The 21,755-nt window shown below is 41.1% G+C and overlaps 1 protein-coding gene across 2 annotated transcripts in view; it reads right to left on the bottom strand.

Moving 5' to 3' along the window:
* The window catches only part of CACHD1 (cache domain containing 1), a 202,017-nt gene that overhangs the window by 76,738 nt on the left and 103,524 nt on the right, over positions 1-21,755 (bottom strand). For both annotated transcript variants that reach the window (XM_058538219.1, XM_058538218.1), the window contains exon 3: positions 15,233-15,381. In XM_058538219.1, coding sequence (XP_058394202.1) covers positions 15,233-15,381 — 149 coding nt within the window. The remainder of the gene's footprint in view (positions 1-15,232; positions 15,382-21,755) is intronic.

Here is a 21,755-nt window from a genome sequence, read left to right as displayed (position 1 = left end):
CATAAGGCTTCACAATGGATAGCTACCGAGAGAGAGAACTCTGTGGACAAAGACGAGGATGTGGAGGAAGAGGCTATTAAAGGAAGGTGTTTTCTATTAACTGTAGATAACCGGGATTAAAAAACGTTCACCACTGGCAGAGCTATGAGATTGGCCATTTTTTGATTACTTTTTATTGTTTCATTCATTCTGGCAGCTAGAAGTTCCAGATGGATAGAAGATCAAGCATATACATTCTCCGCATGGAGAAGAGAGACAGCAGACCTGGTGCCAGCTCACATCGATTTTTTCCTTTCCTGCTATCAATTTTCTCCTCTGAGAGAAAGACCCTGGCATTATGGTAATCTGAGGACCTTGACAAATGGCTTATGTACAACAAAGATAATAAAATAGAAATAAGAGACCAAGAAAGAGGAAATTGCACCAAATTCTGAAAAATTCTCACAGGGAACAATGAATATAGGATGCTGATTAACAAAATGGACAACGGTCACAACTTTAAGTTTTATTGTAAATGTGGGTAAGGCATTAACACTAAAACACAGCCCGGGGAAGCCCCAGCTGATGTGGTGCAAACACGCAGCCCCCCAGAGATCAAACTTGATCCAAAAATAAAATGTTAAATCCCTGAAGGAATCCATAGAACAATCCTGATGTCTTAGAAATAAATAACCACCTTGCAGGAGAACCTCAGCCAGAGGGAATCTGACCTGTGGTCCCATTAGTTCAAGGACATCTGGGTTCCGAAAGTTTACCAATAAGGGATGAAACAGATCATCACCTCATTTCAGAATCTGATTTAATTCTTGCTCCCTGGCTAATACGCATGTAGTGAATGCTATCAAGCCCCCACATTCTGAAATTTAAAGAATTCGGAGACATGACAATGACTCTCCTTCCTCCTGTTTCATGCTAGATGGTACCTTTAAGCGGCAAGGATCCCACAATAGTTTGCCTTGAGTTCCCTCACATGTGCTGCGCCTCAGGCATGGAGCAGCACGCCCCAGCTGAGTTAACATGAAATGCGTAGAAATAAACCTCGCTCTGCTTCCGTTGCGTGCCAGGCAGGTATGGAAGCAGGTGTCAACAGGGGGGCTTAAGAGATACAGGAGAACAGCGTGTCCCGATCCGGTAAGCTGGCTAGGAGAAGTAATGACAAGAGCAAAAACCCCGTGGTTCTCTCTCCACCCTCCACTCACACGCACTCACTAACGCCTGCTTCTCTTCCGGACCCCGGGCTCTTCCTGGACTCCAAACACAGGAGTAAAACTTGCTTAGCCATCCTTGCTACATTAGCTACCTCCAGGCCCCAGGGGAATGCACCTGAGACAGGAATGCATTTTATGCACGTGTGCCTTTTAGAGAAACGATTTATAAAAAGAAACATGCTCCGCACCCTGATTTGGAGACTGAAAGAAAAGTAAAGTTCATGCTTATGATACTTTGTAAAAACATGTCAGTTACTCTTAGGGGTTACCTAAAAGATTTTTTATTGAGAAGTCCGTTAGCTGACAGTCACAGTTATATAATTCCAGTGTAATGGAAAGGTCAAGAACTGCTAAAATCATCAATTTTCATATAAAATGAGCAGGCAATTTAATTAATCTTTGTATCCGTGCTTTAAAGAACTAATAATAGTAAGAGAATAATCCTATCTAAATCTCCGGTAGACCCTCACTCTAAAAATAGGAGATATTGGATTATGACTGCTTTTTGTACTTATTTTCATAAGATAAAACCAGTGCCTAAAATTCAGTTTCATGAGAAATAACTCCATTTTTCCTACCTAAAAAAAAAAAAAAAAAAAAAAAAACTTCCTTCTGGATTTACTTTCATGACCTGATTGAAGCTGCATCCCGAGGGAGAAAACAGAACTGTGACTCCCACTTTGATCTCTTCCCCATGGAGAAATTCACTCCCTGCCTGGCTTGCAAGATGTTCATTTGATTGACGTTTGCTCTGATGTGCAAACTGCTTTGAACTTCAGATATTTAATTCCCGTCAGGCTGCAGTCATTTTTATTCTCCTTCAACAGGATTTACAAGCAGGAGATCAGCAAATGTAGAAGATAAAATAAATTTGCAGAAGCTTTGAATCTTACATCAAAACAGTGTTCAAGTGAGTTCCAATTGGATTTCATTCAGCCTCAATTCACAGTGTAAATCCACTTTTCAGTGGAGTCCCAGTTTAGAAAGAAAAAGACATAAAGGAGAGAAACACATCCACCAGTTGGGGTTTACTTCCTGAATCTCTTTCTTGGTCTTTGTTTAAATTTCCTAAGGAAGGTGATTTGCCAGGCAAATCACTCAGAACATCCTAGGTCTTCCTTGACATTTCCAGCGAAGTCGGCCCAATTTATCACATAGCACACAAAAACCACCCCCACGGTATGGGTGCCACGGACGACGGTGGGATGCGGTATTGCTCATGGACACATGTTCGAGGTAATAATTTAAGAAGCCAATCCCTGTGGATATCTAGAAGAGCAAGCCTTAAACTGATAGTTGGTCCATGGACAAAGCCAAGATGATGACAGCCAATGGGGTAAGAAATATTTTTTACTTGTTTGCTTGTTTTTAATCATTGCTAAAATGCCGCAACAGGTGCAAAAAGATTAAAAAAAAAAAAAAATACCAACACCGTATATTCCGGAAGCAAAAGCTGGGATCAGATGGGGAGCTGGTGTGGAGCAAATGCTAAGAGGCCTCTGGTGGACTTCACAGAACAAGGCAGGCCCTTGCTGCTGGCACTGTGGAACCACCGAGTCCCGTTTTAAGAAGAGCACACATTTTTCTGGGAAGCAAAGGAGGCAAAACTCCTTGACTGGCAGCTGCAGGAGCCTTTGAAGAAGGTCTGGACCTGAGAAACGTCCATGCCCCCAGACCCCTGGTCCTAGTGACAGCCCTACAGCGTCTGGGTTGCTGTGACATGACAGGAGACACGTCACTTCAACCTCCATTCACCAGGCTCCCGCTCATTCTTCCTGGGAAGTGTCTGCTCTTTAAATATTTGAGCAACACCAGTTGAAAAGAATTAAACAAGAACCCCCTTATCTTCCACTTAACCACCCATGAGAATAAAGTTAAACAAAGAAAGAGCTAAGATAAAAATCAAACATCTGCACGGGCAAATATTTACACTCTGTTTGAATGGTGGAGGAAGGGGTAAGAGGGAGACACTTCAAAAAGGAACTATCACATTTATAACGTAAATGATACTCGAACCCCCAACCGAGTTTACTTATTCAAACACCTAAATTAACGGGCTAACTGAAAAGCTGTCAAATAACGTGTAATCATGTTCCGAGAAATGGTTTTTTCCTTCCATCTCTGCAGAGATTGGGGAGATAAGTCACATTCTTTCCTGTTCTTATCAGTAATAGGGATTAAACCTTCAGGGTTCAGTAACTCAGCCAGAGTGGGAACAAGGGCCAGTTTCAAACACCCTTGGAAGGGCAGGCTTTCGGAGCAGTAAAGCTTCTCCGTCCACGAAAAGTCCTGTCTCCTACAGACCAGCCCTCTTTCTTTTCCACCATCTCCCTGTCACACCAGATCCCCGAGAGGAGGCCCTGCTGTGATCTCCGCCTCACGGCTCGATGCCAAGTGGCAGCATTATCCGCTTAATCCGCTTTCTCACACAAGCTTGGAAAGTGGCACAGGAGACATCGAGGGGAATTGGAAGTGGATCCACCACTGCATTAAGCATCTATCCTTATCTTCCTCATCACTAGGTTGGAGCAGGGGTGCAAGAAGAAGAAAGAAGGGCAGCTGGGAAAATGAGAGAGAAAGCAGGCAAGCAGGTGGACACAGGTCTGCTGCGACCCACAGGCTCCCTTTGTGCCCCTGTCCATCCTGTCACTTGACCTCTAAGAGGACTCAACACACTTGACAGTGATTTATTTACATGCCTTTCTCCCTTGCTAGGAAACACAAAGAGAGAGATCCTTTCCTATGCATGTCTCCAGGGCCAAGCCCAGAGTCTGCTGTAAAGGGTAGAAGTTTAGTAAATGTCTGCTGAGCCAATAAATGCAGAAAGCCGAAGAGACTACGACCTGCCAGGACTAGAGACCCGAGGCTGTAAGTTCGAGTGTTTTCTTGCTACACGCACTGAGTAGTTAGTGTGTAGCAGACAACTGCGAGTGCTACGACACAGACATCAAAGGGAAGCACTAAGAACTTGGAGTCAGCACATGACCTTGGAGATGAACTGGTTCAATCTCTCAGGCACACATGCATTGGAGACGCAAGAGGCCTGCTCCGTAAAAGAAACATGAGACCTGAGATGTGGCATACTTAGGGCTAGTGTGTCCTCAAAGGGAATTACTGACCCGATATGAAGAAGCTGACAAAGCTCTGCGTGTGAAGACAGAGCTGCATACCATCACACCCAACAAGCCAGGTCCTCAGAAAGAGAGAATGGGCAGAATGGTTTTAAATCTTGGCCCTCTTTGAAAACACTTTGATATTTTTGCACAATAAATTACTTAAAAAGCTTAAGGGAAGTTTCTGGTCCTCTGCTACAATAGAATCTATTTCTTAAATCTAGCATAGTCTACTAGCTAGTTTCTTTTAGAGGGAGGGAAGGAGGAAGAGAGGAAGGAAGGAAGGAGGAGGAGGGAGGGGGAAAGAAAGAAAGAAAAATCACAGGACCAACTCTCCCTAAAATTCGTACAGGGCCACTGGTGAAATTCAGTATTCTAAGCAGAGTGGCAGGTCTCCCATCCTTCCTTCAGTGAAGGTCACACAAGGAAAATCCAGAAAGCAGGACTGTCAGTAGACCCAAATGCAGGTGCTTTCTGCTGGGAGGGTGCCCATCAGTAGTCCTAAAGATACAGATCTCTATCTATCTACACACACACACACAGAAATGACACAAATCACTGCAGGAACATGGTTTTAAGACTGAGAAACAAACTGGCCAGACTATGAGAACTTTCTATTGAGCTAATTTAGACACTTCAGAGGGTCCTACAATAGCCGAAAGTGACATTCAAAGGAGGACTACACAGTTCAGCATTTCAACCGGGAGATAAGCCATTCCAATTTTACCACTGTCAAAACATTTTATCACTAAAAGAAAAAATGATTTGGAATCAAGAAACCTGGACTCCAAACTCAGGTCCCCTGAGCCCTGACCCAGCCTCACAGAGTGTACCCCCTCAATGGCAAAATGGGGGGCGGGGGGACATAATGTCTACACCACCATGGCTGTTGAGAGGATTGTATGAAGAATCTAATGTAAGTAAAATAATGTTTACAGAAGTAAAAGCCTAAGAAAGTATTTTACTGATGTATAAACATATATAACTCTTTTACATAAGTTAAATAATGTAAGTGAGTAGACCTTCTGAAATGTAGAGCATTCTGCAAAATCTTGATTGAGTTTTGAGCTCCACTGAAGTCCTTCTGGTACCAATATCCATAAAGCCTGTATCTGTAACATTTCATCTGCCTGCAGGTAATAATCATTTTAAAAGGGACTGAAGATGAAAGTTGGAGATAAGGCACGGAGAACAACTTGAAAGACTCTGATTTGCCATACTGTACTTTAAGGGCAAAAACACAAGACACGACTTCCTGGCGAAGGAACAGGACCTGCGATAAAATTACACTCAGTTGTCACGAGCTTGTCATATTATTTGACCTTGTGACACGGAAAGAACAAAAGAACAAGAGTTGTAAGTGTAAAAGTACCTGGCTAAGTCACAATGTCTTACTTTTCATCAAAAACAGTAATAATAAAAGAAATAAAATATATACAGGGTTAAACGTTATTTTTTCATGTACACTACCTTAAAATAGGGCTGGGAAAAAATAGGAGTTGCCCACATGTGGGTCAGCTGTTACGTCTAGAGACATCGTGTTATACAAAACTCAATTGCGCATCAGCACGTTAAAACTATACATTTCAACTCTGCCCTCTCTCCTGAACTGCCATGCACTTAATACGGCTATGAGGGTGAAATATTTGGGGGGATGAAAATAAAATGATGCTACAGGCTAATCTCAACTGCTTGCCAAACACCTCCCAGGAATGATCCATGTGCAATTCAAAATCAAAATCAGCATGTTTAGACTGAATTCATCAACCTTCCTTCTAAAAATCTCCTTTTGCTTATTTTCACTCTTTAGTTAACAGATTTCTATCCTGAGATGCTCAATCTAAAAATTCAGAACCATCTTTTAAAATCTTCTTCCCCACGCAATCTCCAATAAAAACTGGTTGGCAGACTCTGTGTAACCTACCCCCACCATGGACGTCTTCGCTTCTCTACAATCTTTCTTGGAGGTGTCATTACTTTTCTCCTGGATTATCAGGATGGCCTGACTTGACAAGCAATTTGCCTCTCTACCACAATTTATCCTTTACTTGTCAACTAATTAATTTGTTCAAATCACAGACCTGACCATTTGCTTTAAAATCTACTGTTTACAGAGGGAAATTTGTCCAGTTGACCAAGGATTTTGAGCCCGCCATAGTACATCTCCTACCCACTGCTCCAGCTGTGTCTTCTACCGGACCACACTCAATGCTTTAGGGATGCTTGCTGTTTTCTGGTCTGAGGCAACCTTCCCTAGATCTATCTGCAGAAGTTCCACCCTTCAAGGCCTCAACTACCACTTCTCCACCAAATCTGAGTGCTCAGTGCCTCTGTTCATCATCATTCTCCTCTACAAGAGTCTTCGGATTTCTTTCACGACACTTGACTCAGTCTGCTTAGTTTACTCTACACACGTTCTGTGAGATCCTGACGGTATAGAATATTTTATTCTTCTTTGTCTATCAGACAGTATCATGTACAATGTCTTGTTCATTAACTGCCTTGAACATGATACAGAGAAGTTGAAAATGATATATACATAAGTATTTGGAAATTTTATTTTTAAATTCACCCTGGGTACAATCAATTAGTAATATTATAATATTATAATGATTATTCATATCCATTATTATTATTAATGATTAAACCTAAGTGATAACTGAGAAACTAAGTCAATATCAACTTCAGTTTCCTATCAGGGCTTATAACAATGGACTAATACTCAGATGAAAATGATGACTAGCATGAATGGGCACAAAAGTACTTGAATTTCTGCCTAGAGGTAAAATAGCTCCATAATTCTGACAACATCGTCACTACTCAAAAACTAAAGACAAAATCACCTTTGCCACCAGGCACTAACTCCTTCAGCAAATATTCATTGAGGACCTGTTCAAGCAAGGTATTGAACACACGGTTAAATCTGACAGGGTCCCTGGACTCAGGCGTAACTGAGAAGAAAGATGAGAGGGCACACGAAGTCCAAATATGCCTTAGAACCTGGTATCAACCACTCTCACAGTTACCCAGAATCAACCTCAGCCACCTTCGATTCCACCCCCTTCCAACACCCAAGAGAGTGGGTGCCAACAGCCACGTCCAGGCCCCTCTTGTTCTTTGTCTACATAAATAAAATCAGACGAGGTCTTCCAGGCATTCCATGGTTGACAAGTAAAATCCCCTTAAAGCTCATCTCTCATCATTTCATCCCCTTTTCCAAAAATCTTAAATTAATTCTCTCATTCATGCAACCAATATTTATGGAGTGTCTACTATGTGTCAGACAGTAAAGATATAGAAGAGAAATGCACTGTCCTTTACTTCATTTACGGAGCCTAAAGTCTCCTGAATAAACTTCAAATTCTCCAGTGTAGCAATTGAGGGTCTCTGTGATCTGACATAATCCACTGTCTCAGCTGCCTCTGCCATGCTTTGCTCCAGGCTTCCAAAGTCCTCTTCAGTGCTCCTGGCCATTTCCAGCCATGGAGCTTTCTCTCCTGGAAAGCACTTCCTCCATATCCCCATAGTTTCAAATCCTTGTCCTACTTCAACACTCAGCTGAAATGCTTCTCCCATAAACCATTCGACAAATGTTTATTTTTTTTTAATGAATGAACGAATAAGTGAATGATTTAACCTCTGGTGGCCTTGCTGCATAATATCATCTTTTTTTTTCCTTAAGTAACTCTCAAAAAGATGAAAACAAATTCTCTCACGAAATCCAGAAATTACAAGTAGTGGCAGTAGGAAAAGTTGCCTATAACGCGGCAAATGGCTCCAGCTAAAAAACAAACCTTCTAAGAAGGTTGAGGGAAATTAATGAATCTTGAGAGTGGGGTCTCTGGAGTGTAGTTCAAACTGCTCATTTTACAGTCGAGGAATCTGAGGACTAAAGAGGTTAAGTGAACTTTCCAAGACCACACAGCGAAGTGGCCGAGCAGAGGCCCATCCGGTCCTAGTGCTCTGTTACTATGATGTAATCTGTGCCACAACAGAACTTAACTGAAAGGAAAACTGCCTTCACTGCTTAAGGTATTTCTTTCCACCACAGCAGACACTGAGTTGACTTAAAAAAAAAAAAATTTTTTTTAAAAAGAAGCTTGCCTCCTCTTAAAAATGAAAGAAAGCTCATGTTTAAGTTAAAAAAACAAAAAACCCTGACCTGAAGCTGTTAAGCCCCTAAAGAATCCTAAAGAGCCTAGTACAGGAATTTGAAGATCAGGGGTTAGCAAGTTAATCATCAAAATTAAAAACAACTCTCTGATTCTGGCTCCTATGATGTCATTAATACTTAAAGAATTTGAAATGCGAATATAGAAATCTGTACAACATGTAAATCATGACACAAAATGCACAACCAATTTACATGGAAAAAGACTTAACTGCCTACACTCCTTTCCAGGTAGCTCATTAACATGAGCATTAACTTTTCTTAAGAGAAGCATTCTAGTGGAACAGGGCAGAAAGTTCGAGGAGTGAGTCTGGCAGCCACTGTCTAAATCTGAGGGTTGATAAAAATTTAATTTCAATGGTAAGTTTTGCAGTCCAATTTTCTATCCTTTCTCTAAGACCCGTGATGGTTAATTTTATGTGTCGGTTTGGCTGAGCCATGGTACCCAGATATTTGGTCAGACACTATTCTGAACGTTTCTGTGAAGGGACTTTCAGGATGAGATCAACATTTAAAACAGTGGACTTGTGGGTGGGCCTTCTCCAATTAGTTGAACGCCCTAATAGAACGAAGACTGACCTCCCTTGAGCAAGAAGGCATTCTGCCAGCAGCCTTGAACGGTAACTCTGAGACTCTAGCATGCAGATTTTGGACCTCCATCTCCACAATCAAGGGAGCTAATTCCTTAAAATAAATCTCTTTACACACATCCTATTGGTTCTGTTTCTCTGGAGACTAATACAGAGGTGGTAACAGTGACTATTTATGAGAATTGTTACCAGGAGCCTGTGTTCTTGCATCAGAACTCATGCTAGTTGCTTTGTCTGCAGCACAGTACCCCCAAGAGGTTGAGTGATCAGACCTGACTCCTGAAATCATGCAGTTCTAGCGCGGGCCAGCTGGGGATGCATTAAATTAGAGTTTTCAGAGAATGAGATGAGCCCTATCTGCCTTCCCCAGTGACTGCAACAATCTCAGCGGATGCACCAACTCAAAGAGCTCCTTGTCAAACAGCAGGAATCCAATCTGACAAGGGTTCCAAGAGCTTCTTCATTTTTTGGAATCAGTGCAGCTTTTCAGTTTCCCTGATGGGCGGGAGAGAACTCTCTACGGAGCTGAAGTCTCCGAGCTCCAGGCGGCTGGTTTCAGAGAGCCTTGGGAACAAGCTGCTTACTCGCTCTAGCTCCAACAGGGGATCACTTTGCTCATCTCAAACCCAGCCGAGATGGCTTAATGCCAATTCCCACCACAATTAGCCAATTATAGGCATTAACTGAGAGAGGATAACAGCACTGAACCCCACTTGGAGACACAGAAAAGAAGAAAAATCTAAGCTCATCTTTCCAGTATTTCCTCCCTAGTTTACCCTCTCCTTAAATAAAGACAACGGAAGTAAAAAATAAGAATGCCACCAGGCAGGAATAGCTGTATAAGAAATTGGGGAGGAGGTGAGAGAAAGGGATTAAGAGATGTGGAAGATCAAACTATGGGCTGGTTTATGCAAAAGCCAAGGGATAGCAGGGCCTGTGGACTAAACAATAGCTTCAGATACGCATAGCAGAACCCCATCTCTGTGGCAACTCCGATTTCAAGGATACATATTCCTAGTGTTATGCATAAAGGAACTATATTCTTTCAAACTTGAGAGAATGAAATGGTGTTGAAGTTGGCACAGTAGGGAATGTACCTAGGCAAGACATTTTCTTGAGTCAAATTTATTCACTTCATATAGTCTTCTTAGATTAGGAGTTGCAAACTCATATGCTAACTAATGCGGGCCAAGCAGGTGATGAAAGACAGGGGACTGGGTTGAGCGTAATACAATAGGGACTAGTGGGGACTGTGGTGAAAGGAAGAATGCAGGCCCTGTCTTCCAAGGGAGCTGCACTATGGCCCAGTGGGGATGTGGACCCACTATTGCCAGATCTTCTGATTTTAAGAGAAGACGGAAATTTAGGTTTTTAAAATGTGTAATCTTTCAAAGTTTAAATGTTGGCAACAGATTTAAAAACTTACAAATTTAAAAACCTTTAAATCATCTTGTGGGCCCAAGAAAAACACATCTGTAGGCCAGATATAGTTCATGAGTGTAATTATACGTTTGTGTGTCTATGCACACCTTGTGGGAGGGCCCAGCATCTCACGAACTCTCATCACCTAACCCAACACAACACAAAGGAGCTGTTAATTAAATTACAGAAGTAAATGAACTTGTTCTCAAAATTACATATTTTTAAGTGCTATCAGTGAAAAGTGAGTCTGTCTTAGATTAAGCCTTAACCTATTTTTTTTTTCCATATTAGAGAATGTTAATTCTTCAGCTCATTCCTTCAACAAACACTGACAGAGGGCCTAATCACTATGCAGGGCCTGTGCAAAATAATTAACTCCTAGTGCTCCTAAGTAAGAATTTTAGGAATTGACTGGTCCGAGAAGGAAAGTATCAAAATTATCCGAAAAATCCATTTTCTGCTACTCTGCAGGTTCTCTGTGTTGTCATCATAGTATAACCTTCAGGGTGTGTTCTGCAGAAGGCTCTACAGAAGAACACTTTCATGCCCCTTTTTCAGAACTGGGCATTTTATTTTTTAAAAGTATTCATTGTCAAGCTTTAGTAATAAAAATCAAATATGGATTATAAATCAGTAGAAATGAAATTCTAGGCCTAAAACAAAAAGTGAAAACTAGCCATTGGTTAAAATTAGTTATGAAAATATTGTCTGAGTACTAATTCATCTTTAATCCATCTGGAGAAGAAGCAAAGTCAACAGTCCACAGGCACTTAGAACGTTACTAACAAATAGTTAGAGTGCCATTGGGCCAGTGCTGAGTTTTAAAAAATGTTTACAGGGTCCACATATTTAAGAATGGACAAAATCCAGATCTAAGATTGGAGATCCCTTATCTCAAGTCCAATTGCTTATATTTTATAATGACAGTATTAATACATATGCCTGTGGGCAGATACAGTCCATGGGCATGAAGAGTCTGCTTTATAGAACTGTAACAGCTTACAGTTTGGAAGGACTTCAGCAACAATCTCGAGTCCATTATTCAAACTTCAGTCATTACCCTATCTGTCACCTTCAAAATACTGGTCACATTCACTTAATATTTTTATTTAAATTAATTCACTTGTTTATTTAGGTTACTTTATGTCACTGCCATAAGACAAAAAACAGTATCCCTTGACATGGAGGATAATATTGAAATCTATAATTATCAAATGAAAGAGTTTATGACCTAAAAACATCTCCCTACAATGACCCTCTGAGGTAGGTACTATTTTCATCTCATTGACAAGGAAACTGAGGCTCAGAATTAAGTGACTTCCCAAGGTCAACTTACAAGGGAAATAGGTATGATTCAAATTCAAATCTGCCCAAAATTAAAAAAAAAAAAAAAATACCCTGGTATTTTTACCTGGGGAAAGTATACCTGGTACCCTGGTTCACCCCAATAACTTAGTATTAACTCTTTCCATTTTTGAATCTTCATTAAAAAGGTGAGAGACTCTTGTAATTTTAGAAAGTGCTCGTGTTCAGCCAATGGCTAGAAGAGCATCAGCTCCGAGTTCACTCCAAAAGCTCTTACACGTGTGTCCCCGGAAAGCTGGCTCAATTCAAAGCCCAGAGGACTCGGTCTAAGAGAAGGGGAGGCATCACTTGCCACTTCCCGCTGCAAACAGCTATTATCAGATATCTCTGCAAATACTCAGCTTTACAGTCAGAACTGCCCTGGTTTTACAAGGGTCACCCCAAATGGCAGTTCTCGGGTCTGTCAACTACTCCTAGTAAGGAGAGAAGATGGCATTGCAGCTCCGCAGAGTCTCCCTTGAACATTTGATGAAGATATCCACCCTCTGAAGGAGGAACAGCCTCTCATACTCATCTGCTTACCCAGTATGTATCCTTTTAGGAGTCCGATTGTCTCTTGGATGTTAAACTGAACTAAATGAGAAGTTTCTGGAGGGCATAAACTACATTTTATGTTTTATTATATTCACCAAAAAATGTAGAGCACTGGGTTTTGCCAAATATCTGGATGGCCTGCATCTCAGACCACAACTCTTATCTCAGCATATTCTAAATGGAAATCACTCTCTTTACGCCAACATTTAGTGTAAGTCCTCCTTCACTTTAACATGTGCATGTCTGTATGTATGTATGTAAGCTATTTATACAAGATCAGCAAATACTCTTCTACAGCATGGCTACATCTTATCATATCACTTTTATGGATATGATATAATTGCCTTAACTAATCCCCTCTTGCTAGAAATTTAGAGTATTTACAATATTTTCGATTCTAAATGACACTACAATGACTTTCTTTACATGTTTATCCTTATAAACACGTCTGATTATTTTGTTGTGACATTCCTCCAAATGACCAGATCAAATAAGATGCAGACTTCTCAAGTTCATAGACTCTTTTGTGATGCCATCCACCTGGTATATTTTTCTGCTTTGAGGAACCACAGCACCTCTCTGCTTGTCACATTTTGCCCCAACTATTAGTTATGCTCAATATTTGCCCCCACCTCAAAATTTTTAAATTTTTTGAGAGTAGGCATTCCCTTACTCATCCCCATATTCAGATCAATTCTGACTTCAACAAATGGTAATTAAACACAATTGCCAGGTGCTGGGGTAAAAGTGGATGAGGTGTAATCCCTGCCTAGAACAGCTGGGGAGGCAGACCCTGCAGCAACAACGTGGCTACATTAAGTTCTCTGTATTAGAGGTGTATGAAACTTACTATGGGAGCAAAGAAGTGGGAGCAATGAATTCTTCCAGGTACAAAGGGAAATAAGAAGAGGAAAACAAAAATAGATTTAGGAAGCTATGGAGAGAGGCAAATTGTTGAGTTGCTTCTCGAAACTTTAACAGAAAAGTTCACCAGGTGGACAAGTAATGGTAAGGAGACAGATGGGGTAAATTTACTAGTAGATACCAGTTAACTCAAGCTTTTTGTTTCATCTAGGGCAATAGTTCCACTTAGGAATTTACGAAGATCGCCAAGCTTCTAAGCCAGGGTTTTTCAACCTCCGTACTGCCGCCATTTTGAGCCAGACAATTCTTTGTTTTGAGGGGCTGTCCTGTAAATATGTAGCAGCATCCCCGGCCTCTACTCACTAGATAGATACCAGTGGCAATTGTCTCCACCTTCCAATGGTGACAACTGAAAATGTTCCCAGACATTGCCAAAGGTCCCAGGGTGGGGCAGGGAGGGGTCACACCCCGTTGAGAACCAACATTTTAAGTATACTTCTAGCTCTAAGGACTTCTCCCTTTCTATACTATCTCTGCTCTCTGTCCTGAAAATGATTCTTCCTTTGGTTCAAAACCCAACTGGACCCTCAATTTATTTCTAGATAAGAGATAAGTTTATCCAAAATGTTACTGATGCCCACTATAAAAAAGGACATCTTTGATTAAACCTAATAAAAAATGAACTGTTCACTATGATACGGAAGTATATAAATATCATGGCTAATTATTCAGAACATCACAGCTGACAAGGTAATTTCACATTTGATTTCCCTGAATGCTCACAGCACCCTGTGAAGTGTCCGTTATTGTCCCCATTCTAGAGACGAAGACAGGGTGGCTCGAAGATGTCAAATATCCAAGACCATCTGAGTATTAAGTGCTAGAGATAGGATTCACATCCAGATAGTCTCCTTCCAAATTGTATGCACTTTCCATTTAGTTCAGTAAACAGCTAGTATGAGCTTCTTTAGGCTGCAGACAGAGTAAGCCAGAGAGAAGGCTCATCTTAACATGACAGATGGAGAAATAAAACGACTGCAGGATGTCCTGCTACCTACATAGCTCACCAAGAAACTACAGTAAGTAAACATTTGCTTGTGGAAGCAAAGCATCATTTAACCACCAAAAAACTGTTGTATCCTTGCAGAACTTCAAGAGCACTTACGATGCAAAAGGAGGAGTAATGTATAATGATTACAGTAATGTTTACACCCATAATTTTTAAAGTATGTTAACATATTTTACTCATTCTAAATAGTCCTAGAAAATTGGTATAATAAAGATTATTATCTACCGATGGATAACGGTACATAAAAACATTAAGGTCACACAGCTAAATAAGAGGACAAGTCAAACTTAAAATTAAGTTCTTTGTACCTCTAGATAAGTTCTTTCCACTACAACTTATAACATCACATGACCCTACACCTCTCCAGATATAAATATCACTGGGCCAATAAATAAAATATCCTGAACTATACAGATACTAATTTTGTTTGAATAATATCTGAAGCCATATTTCCCTTGGTAGTTTTAAAGATAGTTATTTACACAAAAGTAAGAAGTGGGAATTTTTGCTACTCTTATCAAAGACAAAAAGCACTTCCGTAAATTAAGCGAATTATCAGAACCAGCGAGACTATCTTCTTCGCAACTTATTAGCGGACACATGACAAAATGTTTGCAATTTTCTAGACTTAGTCAACTCTGTACTCAAACAAAATTCGATACTTTCAAACCTGAACTCCAGCATGACAAAACGGTGAGCAGAAAGGGTTCAGGAATTTTCTAGATATAGAATATTGAGTCACTCTTCTTTAAAAATTACTTGTCTATGTAATGATGAAGGGCTTATTTAAGATAGGAGTACTATACACTTTGCAATCAACATAGGTATTCTGAGTATGAATGGAAAGCAATTCAATTGCTGGTTTAAACAACAATAACGAAATGGTAAAGTCTTACTCCATCATGGAAGGTGGGATAGTACAGCAGTCTTGAATTGCGGTGAGGGGAGAGGTCAGGTGAGCCGTATAGGACGCTTCTACAACTTGCTTGTTGCGGTTGACCACATCCAAGTAACGGTTGAACTTCTCTCTGATTTTTTTGGCTAGCTGTGGGACGACAGTGAGCAAAATAAATCGGAAGCCCAAGACAATAACCCACTGTACTTTTTCTAATAAGCTAATTAATTTATGACACAAACTGCATGTATTAAACTTCAGGTAAAACAACAGCACACACCCAAGTCTCATTCCACAGTGTAAACTGAGATCAAAATTGCAAAATGCCCAGAAGTCACAGAAGGATACTCAGGTGACCAAAAATAACATGTTCTGTCTTACAGTAGATGATGATCATTAAGAACTTGTCACGTGTTCAAATTCAGATAGAACAATACTGATCCATAAAATGCCTTGCTGGATAAAGGAAAAAAAGTCTATTGATATATGTCAGCATGTTACAGAGCAACAACAGATTGGGGGGAAAACCCCCACTATTCATGGTCCTGGATGAAGGAGGGGAAATGACACTCAGTCTCCTGCTCCACAACTCCAGGGGGCACTACTCAATCTTCCACGTGAATGGCAATTCCCTGGGGTTCTGCAATGAGACATTCATATAAAACAAAACACATAGTTAGAAATATACTCATGTTTGGTCTGTTACACCTTTAAGATGGACAAATGTCTTCCTTAACCGCTGTGAACAGAACACTTCATCATAATTTACTTTCATGTGAGAATAACAAAAGCAAATTGATAAGCATACTGTTTTTTCCTCCACTGTTCTCATCAAATATCACAGCTTAATTACAGATCTCCAAGGAAAATAGTGTTGTTTTTCTTCCCCTTAAACAAAATGTTACCCAAATGAAATGACTGATAAAATTACAGCTAATTGGTTTTGCAGAGCTATTCATTACCAGCACACGAGAGGAGAACTAATCATCTCCTCTGGGCCATGTATCTCACACAATCCAACAGCTTACAGGCTGAGAACATGGAGCCAGATGAGAATATCTTCAGTTGTTACCTTCCAGACCATTTTAAAATTTAATTTTGTTCCAATGATATTCTGGAGCCTTCAGAGTTTCAGTTAAATAACTGAGGTTCTCAGCCTTACTAAATATCGCACAGACTATAAAGTTCAGAAAAATTCCCGGACATAAGAGAAGAATATGAGTGTAATGTTTAATTTGATAATGGGTTGTCCAAATTCATCTCAGTACTTTCAAAGGAGAAACTGTGTGTCTCAAAATTTAAGTAGTCCACGTGCAATTGTGCTTCCTGAACTAGACTTCTTACTATTTAAAAATACATACATTTTTCTCGTTGAAGTCATTGAGACAAAATGTTCAGACACAGTTTAATGTCCCGTCTTTATTTAGACCACTGCTGATTTTGCAGCCCCAGGGGACATTTGGCAAAGTTTAGAGACAATTTTGGTTGCTACAACTTGGTGGAGAGGGCGATTGACATCTGGTAGGTGGACGCCAGGATGCTCCTAAGCGTCCTACAATGCACACAACTCCCCATGACGAAGAATTATATGGCCCAAAATGTCAACACAGTCTTGCGTCACTTAACGATAGGGATACTTTCTGAGAAATGAGTCCTTAGGTGATTTTGTCATTGTATGAACATCACAGAGTGTAATTACACAAACCTAGATGGTACAGCCTACTACACACCTAGGCTACATGGTGCTAATCTTATGGGACCACTGTCATATATGCGGTCCATTGCCGACCAGAACAGTGCATGACTGCACTTGATCTTAGCCAAAAGGCCGAGAAGCGATGAGAACCGTGCGTGACTGTGGTGTCCTATTTGAGAAAACCTAATGTAGAGAAAAATCAAAGATAATTATCCCAATCTGTAATTCAGTCAATAGGCCTCAAACTGTTCTAGGTTATTTCTCCACCCATTCAAAATGGTACCTTAAGGAGGATAAAAATCTAACAAATTTCAATATTTACAAATTTCTTTTGTTCTTTGTTTTTCCTTTTCCAAAGTAATATGAAACAGGCTATCACATATGCCTACAGTTCTTTAAAATGTAGCCCAAATACAGAGATAGGACTATTCTCTCATTATCAGTAGATGTGCTGATGTGTTTTTTAAACAGTAGTTTGCACTAATAAAACAATCCCTTTTTCCCAGACTCTCATATCAATGGGCGGTTGAGGAGGAAGAGAGAATAACAGATCCAGCTTAAAAACCTAACGTCAATTCTTACAGTGCCCTGCTTTCCCCCATCATAACACACATTATACTTTAATGCTATTAGCTGCTTAAGGTCTGGTTACCCCACTACACTGTATGCTCTGTACAGACAGGGACTATTCATGTTTCTGTTCATCTCTGTATCTTCAGCACCTAGGACGCAGCCTGGCATTGTAGGCAGACAAAAAATATTTAATGAATTAATAAAGGTAAAAAAAAAAAAAATTCACCCCGAGAGTCATCAACCTTATCTTTTGGTCTAAGGATCAACAACCTCTTTTTTAACAATATACAACAATATGTATCTCTGGAAACTCCATCAAGACTGAGTTCTATCTTTTCTCTTTAGGTTCTGAAATAAAATAAACATCATTAATTGTCCACCTGCAAGTATCAGGAGTGTAGTCCTCCACTGCCCTTGGGAACAAATGTTCTGTCACAGGATAAAGATAAGGTGTAATTAAAAGGACTGAAATTCCAAATAGCATCTGCATCAATTTACTTCAAGTGGAATCTGTCTTTCTCTCACACACACACACACACACACACACACACACACACACACACACACACAAACACCCAAGTGCTTCTTCTACACATTTGGAGAATTCTAACTTAAAAATCGTCAGTTCTAGTTGGTCATGATATTCTAATTCAGCCCACTGCCTGTTTTTGTGTGAACTAAGACTGACTCATTTTTAAATGTCTTTTTTAAAAAAGGCATTTTGTGATAATACCTATTCTAATTTCAGTGTCATAATGTCAAGTTTTATTGAGACACAGTCACCTGTTTACATATTGTTTACGGCTGCTGCCATCACACGATGGCCGAGTTAAGTAGTTGCAATAGACTATACAGCATGCTTTGCTGTGGGCAGAAGTCAGAAGTCCTAGCATGGCCCAAGATAGAGCCATAATCCCAGCAGTTTTATAAAAATTTGCTGCAATTCTTTAACACTCATCTCCATTGAGAAGTGGGGTGCGTGTTCCCTTTGTTCCCACTGTTTGAATCTGGGTAGGCTTACGATGGCTTCTACCCATAGAACAGAGAGAAAGTGACACCATGTAACTCCTAAGTCTGGGTCACAAGGGCCCCGCCGCATCTGCGCGTCTCTCTTGGAATGCTCTCGGACACCATATGCTGTAAGTCGTCCAAGACACACGCAGAGGCCACAGCTAAGTGCCTGGTTGGCAGCTCCAGCGGAGCAAGGCTTCAAGTCATCCCAGCCCAGGCTCCGGATATGAGTCAAGAAGCCTCCAGATAATTCCAGCCCCCGGGGTCTCCCCTGATGAAGCCCCAGACATGGTGGAGCAGAGATAAGCCATCCCTGCTGGGCCTGGTCTGAATTCCTGACCCACAGGATCTGTAAGCATAAAGAAATAGTTGTTTATGGCACTACGTTTGGGGTGGCTTGTTATGCAGCAGCACGTAACTGGAACACACAAGACAGGCTGAATTCCATCCTGAGATCAACATGTTGCAGTGAAGCTAAACAAGGCTGCTCAGACACAGGCTCTGCCTCCAAATCATCAGAATTATCAAGACTGTAGCCCGCAGATTATAAACCTGCTGCAAAGAGACTTCAGGGTTCTTCAGAAAATGATAACAGCTACCGTATAGTGGTTCTTACCATACACTAGGCACAAGGACCCTACAACGTAGGTACTGTTATTTTATGTCGATGAGGTCATTTTGTGGCCCAAAGCCACAAAACAAGTGAAAGAATCCACTTACTTATTCACACTCAGAACTGTCTATAAAGCCTGTGTATCCACCTGCTCAGCTATGGTGCCCCTAACAAACCAAACTTAACAGAAGCTGCAACGGTGGCTTGAAATAAAAAATTATGGCAAATCACACAATCTGAGGAATAGAAAACTCCTGTTGGCATAATTGGCCAGGGCACCGAGGCCCCCACCGCTGGACTGACCATGGAACTAAGTGTTCCTTGGGGTGGTGGTGGGGGGAGAGAGGGACTGGCTAATGGGAGAGGGGCTCTGCGGGAAGTAGGGGGTGGCAGGAATGTCTGCCTTCAGCCTCCCGGTTGGGGGTCCGGGGGGGTGGAAGCGCATTCTTCATTAGTGGGGGCAGTAACCTGCACGCAGAGCCCAGACACACATGACAGTTAACAAAAGGTCTCAAACTCAAGCTCCCTACACTTGGATTCACACCTCTCAGTCAGAAGCTCCCCAGTCCTTCATGTTGTAGCACCTTATCGTGCCTTATGTATGAACAATAATAATTGCCAACATTTGTTTAGTGTGAACTACGTGTGGGGCACTGTTCTAAGCACCTCACAGGCATACATCAATTTAATTCTTCAAAGAACCCTATAAGGTACACATCTCCATTTTCCACAAGCAGACACTGAAGGTTAAATCACTTCCTCAAGGTCATAAAGCTAGTAAGTAGTAGAGCTGGGATCCAAACCCAGGCGTATTCTGACTTCAGAAGGCTAAGCCGTCAACCTCCTTGCAACACGGCTTCTCTTCGTAATTCCCATGGACCAACACCCCCACCCCTACCCCCACCCCCGCCATTTCTTTTCAAATCCATTTTAACACACGCTGTGAAATTCTTGGCAGAATATCATAAGCCATAGTCTCATAACTTTATAATGAGATTTTTTAAAATTAATATTTCATTTAGAATTTTTCTAATTCCTATGAAAATCAAGACTTTGAGGAAGTTTAGAATTGCTGAATTCTACCACCCATATAAAAAAGGCATACGGCCAAATCTGAAATAACGAGTCCTGCAAAAACAATGCCTACCTATTATTAGCTGACTACCGTGGTATAAGTTACACCACAGTTATTAAGTTATTTAATAACTTAAATTGTTCTAACTATTCCTGGAGTCTGTTCCTTTGCTCATAGCCTGGAAGAAGAACAGAGTGGATGTACTGTTCCCTTCCTTCAGGAACTAAGTTTCAGAACTGAATATTTTCCTCTGAGTTAATTTATCTGTCATCACAGGGTAGTAAGACGAAATCGTGATTCCCATTTTCACAAGTGAAGAAACTGAGGCGCCTGGAGCTTAAAGGTCTCTTGACTCCCGGAGGTGCTCTGGCCTCCACTGACCCCACTGCCTAGATGACCTCCCTGTGCCCTTCTGATGAGGCATGTGATGGGGACTCACTATGGCCACCTCCACACATGCTCCACGATGGGGTATTTTTTTTCTTTCCCTAAAAGAATTCCTTTTAGCATGCCAGCCAAATCCAGGTTGCTCGGCAAGCACAGCAGAATCTATTAGAGTAAAGATAGCCCGCAGAGAGATTAAACCCTGAGTGTGTCCATTAAACGGAAGAGGACCGGCTACCAACGCAGAACCTTCCAAGAGGCCGGACAGATTCTGGGTCTGTGTCCTGCCATGATCCCTGCAGACAGGAGAGAACAAAGACAGGCTCAACAGAAAGCTACAGGTGGACCCGCAATCCTCCTCAGTGTAATTGAAAACATTTTTCTTTCCACAGCTCAGCTTTCACCTTCTATCCTTCTTTATCCTCTTCCCTTCACCCCCTAAGGGGTTCCCGAATGCTGATGAGACAACGGGACTAAAACCATCTTCTCATCTTTCAGGTCAATTCCTCGGCTAGCCAACATCCAGCCATGGGTCAAAGGGTCAGCAGGTAGTGCGAGGTCCCCATGGAATGGATTCTCATTTGTCATCATCTCCAGTGACAACGTTTCATCACAACATCAATGAATTTCTTTCTTGCTGAATTTCCCATCCCTTAATTTTCCCATAGACATGTCTTCATTTACATACTTCCCCAGAGACCTTGTTTTTGAAGCTCTTTTTACCTTCGCTTTATACTTCTGAAGACTGGAGGTGGGGTGGGCACACAGTAAGGAAAAGGTAAAAGAAAACAAAAATGCCAAGGCACGGTACACAATTTATTTATGTATCCTTCCTAAAAGGCAGGGCCAGAAGGAGTTCTGCACGTTAGGGAAGGCTTTATTTAAAATACCTAACAGTGAGCTGACAGGCACAGGCAGGAGAGGTACCCTAGGGGACTGAAGATTCAGAGCAAAGTTCCTCTTGAATGTACAAGAGTTTAACATTTGACATTCAGAAACCTTTGTGCCGTGATAAGTATTTAATAGCTGATCCCTATTCCTTCAACTCCAGCCTTATTATTCAAGAATAAACCTTTCATTTTCCAGCAAGTAACAGGATTTGATTATTTAAATGTACGTGACATCGAGATCATTTTAAGTATACGTAAGTACAGGTATTTAACATCCCCGAA

The sequence above is a fragment of the Diceros bicornis genome, chromosome 4 (genome assembly GCF_020826845.1).
Source record: "Diceros bicornis minor isolate mBicDic1 chromosome 4, mDicBic1.mat.cur, whole genome shotgun sequence".
NCBI classification, from domain to species: domain Eukaryota; kingdom Metazoa; phylum Chordata; class Mammalia; order Perissodactyla; family Rhinocerotidae; genus Diceros; species Diceros bicornis.
Note: the sequence above shows the minus strand (reverse complement) of the source record. Positions and strands in the feature narration are given on the sequence as shown.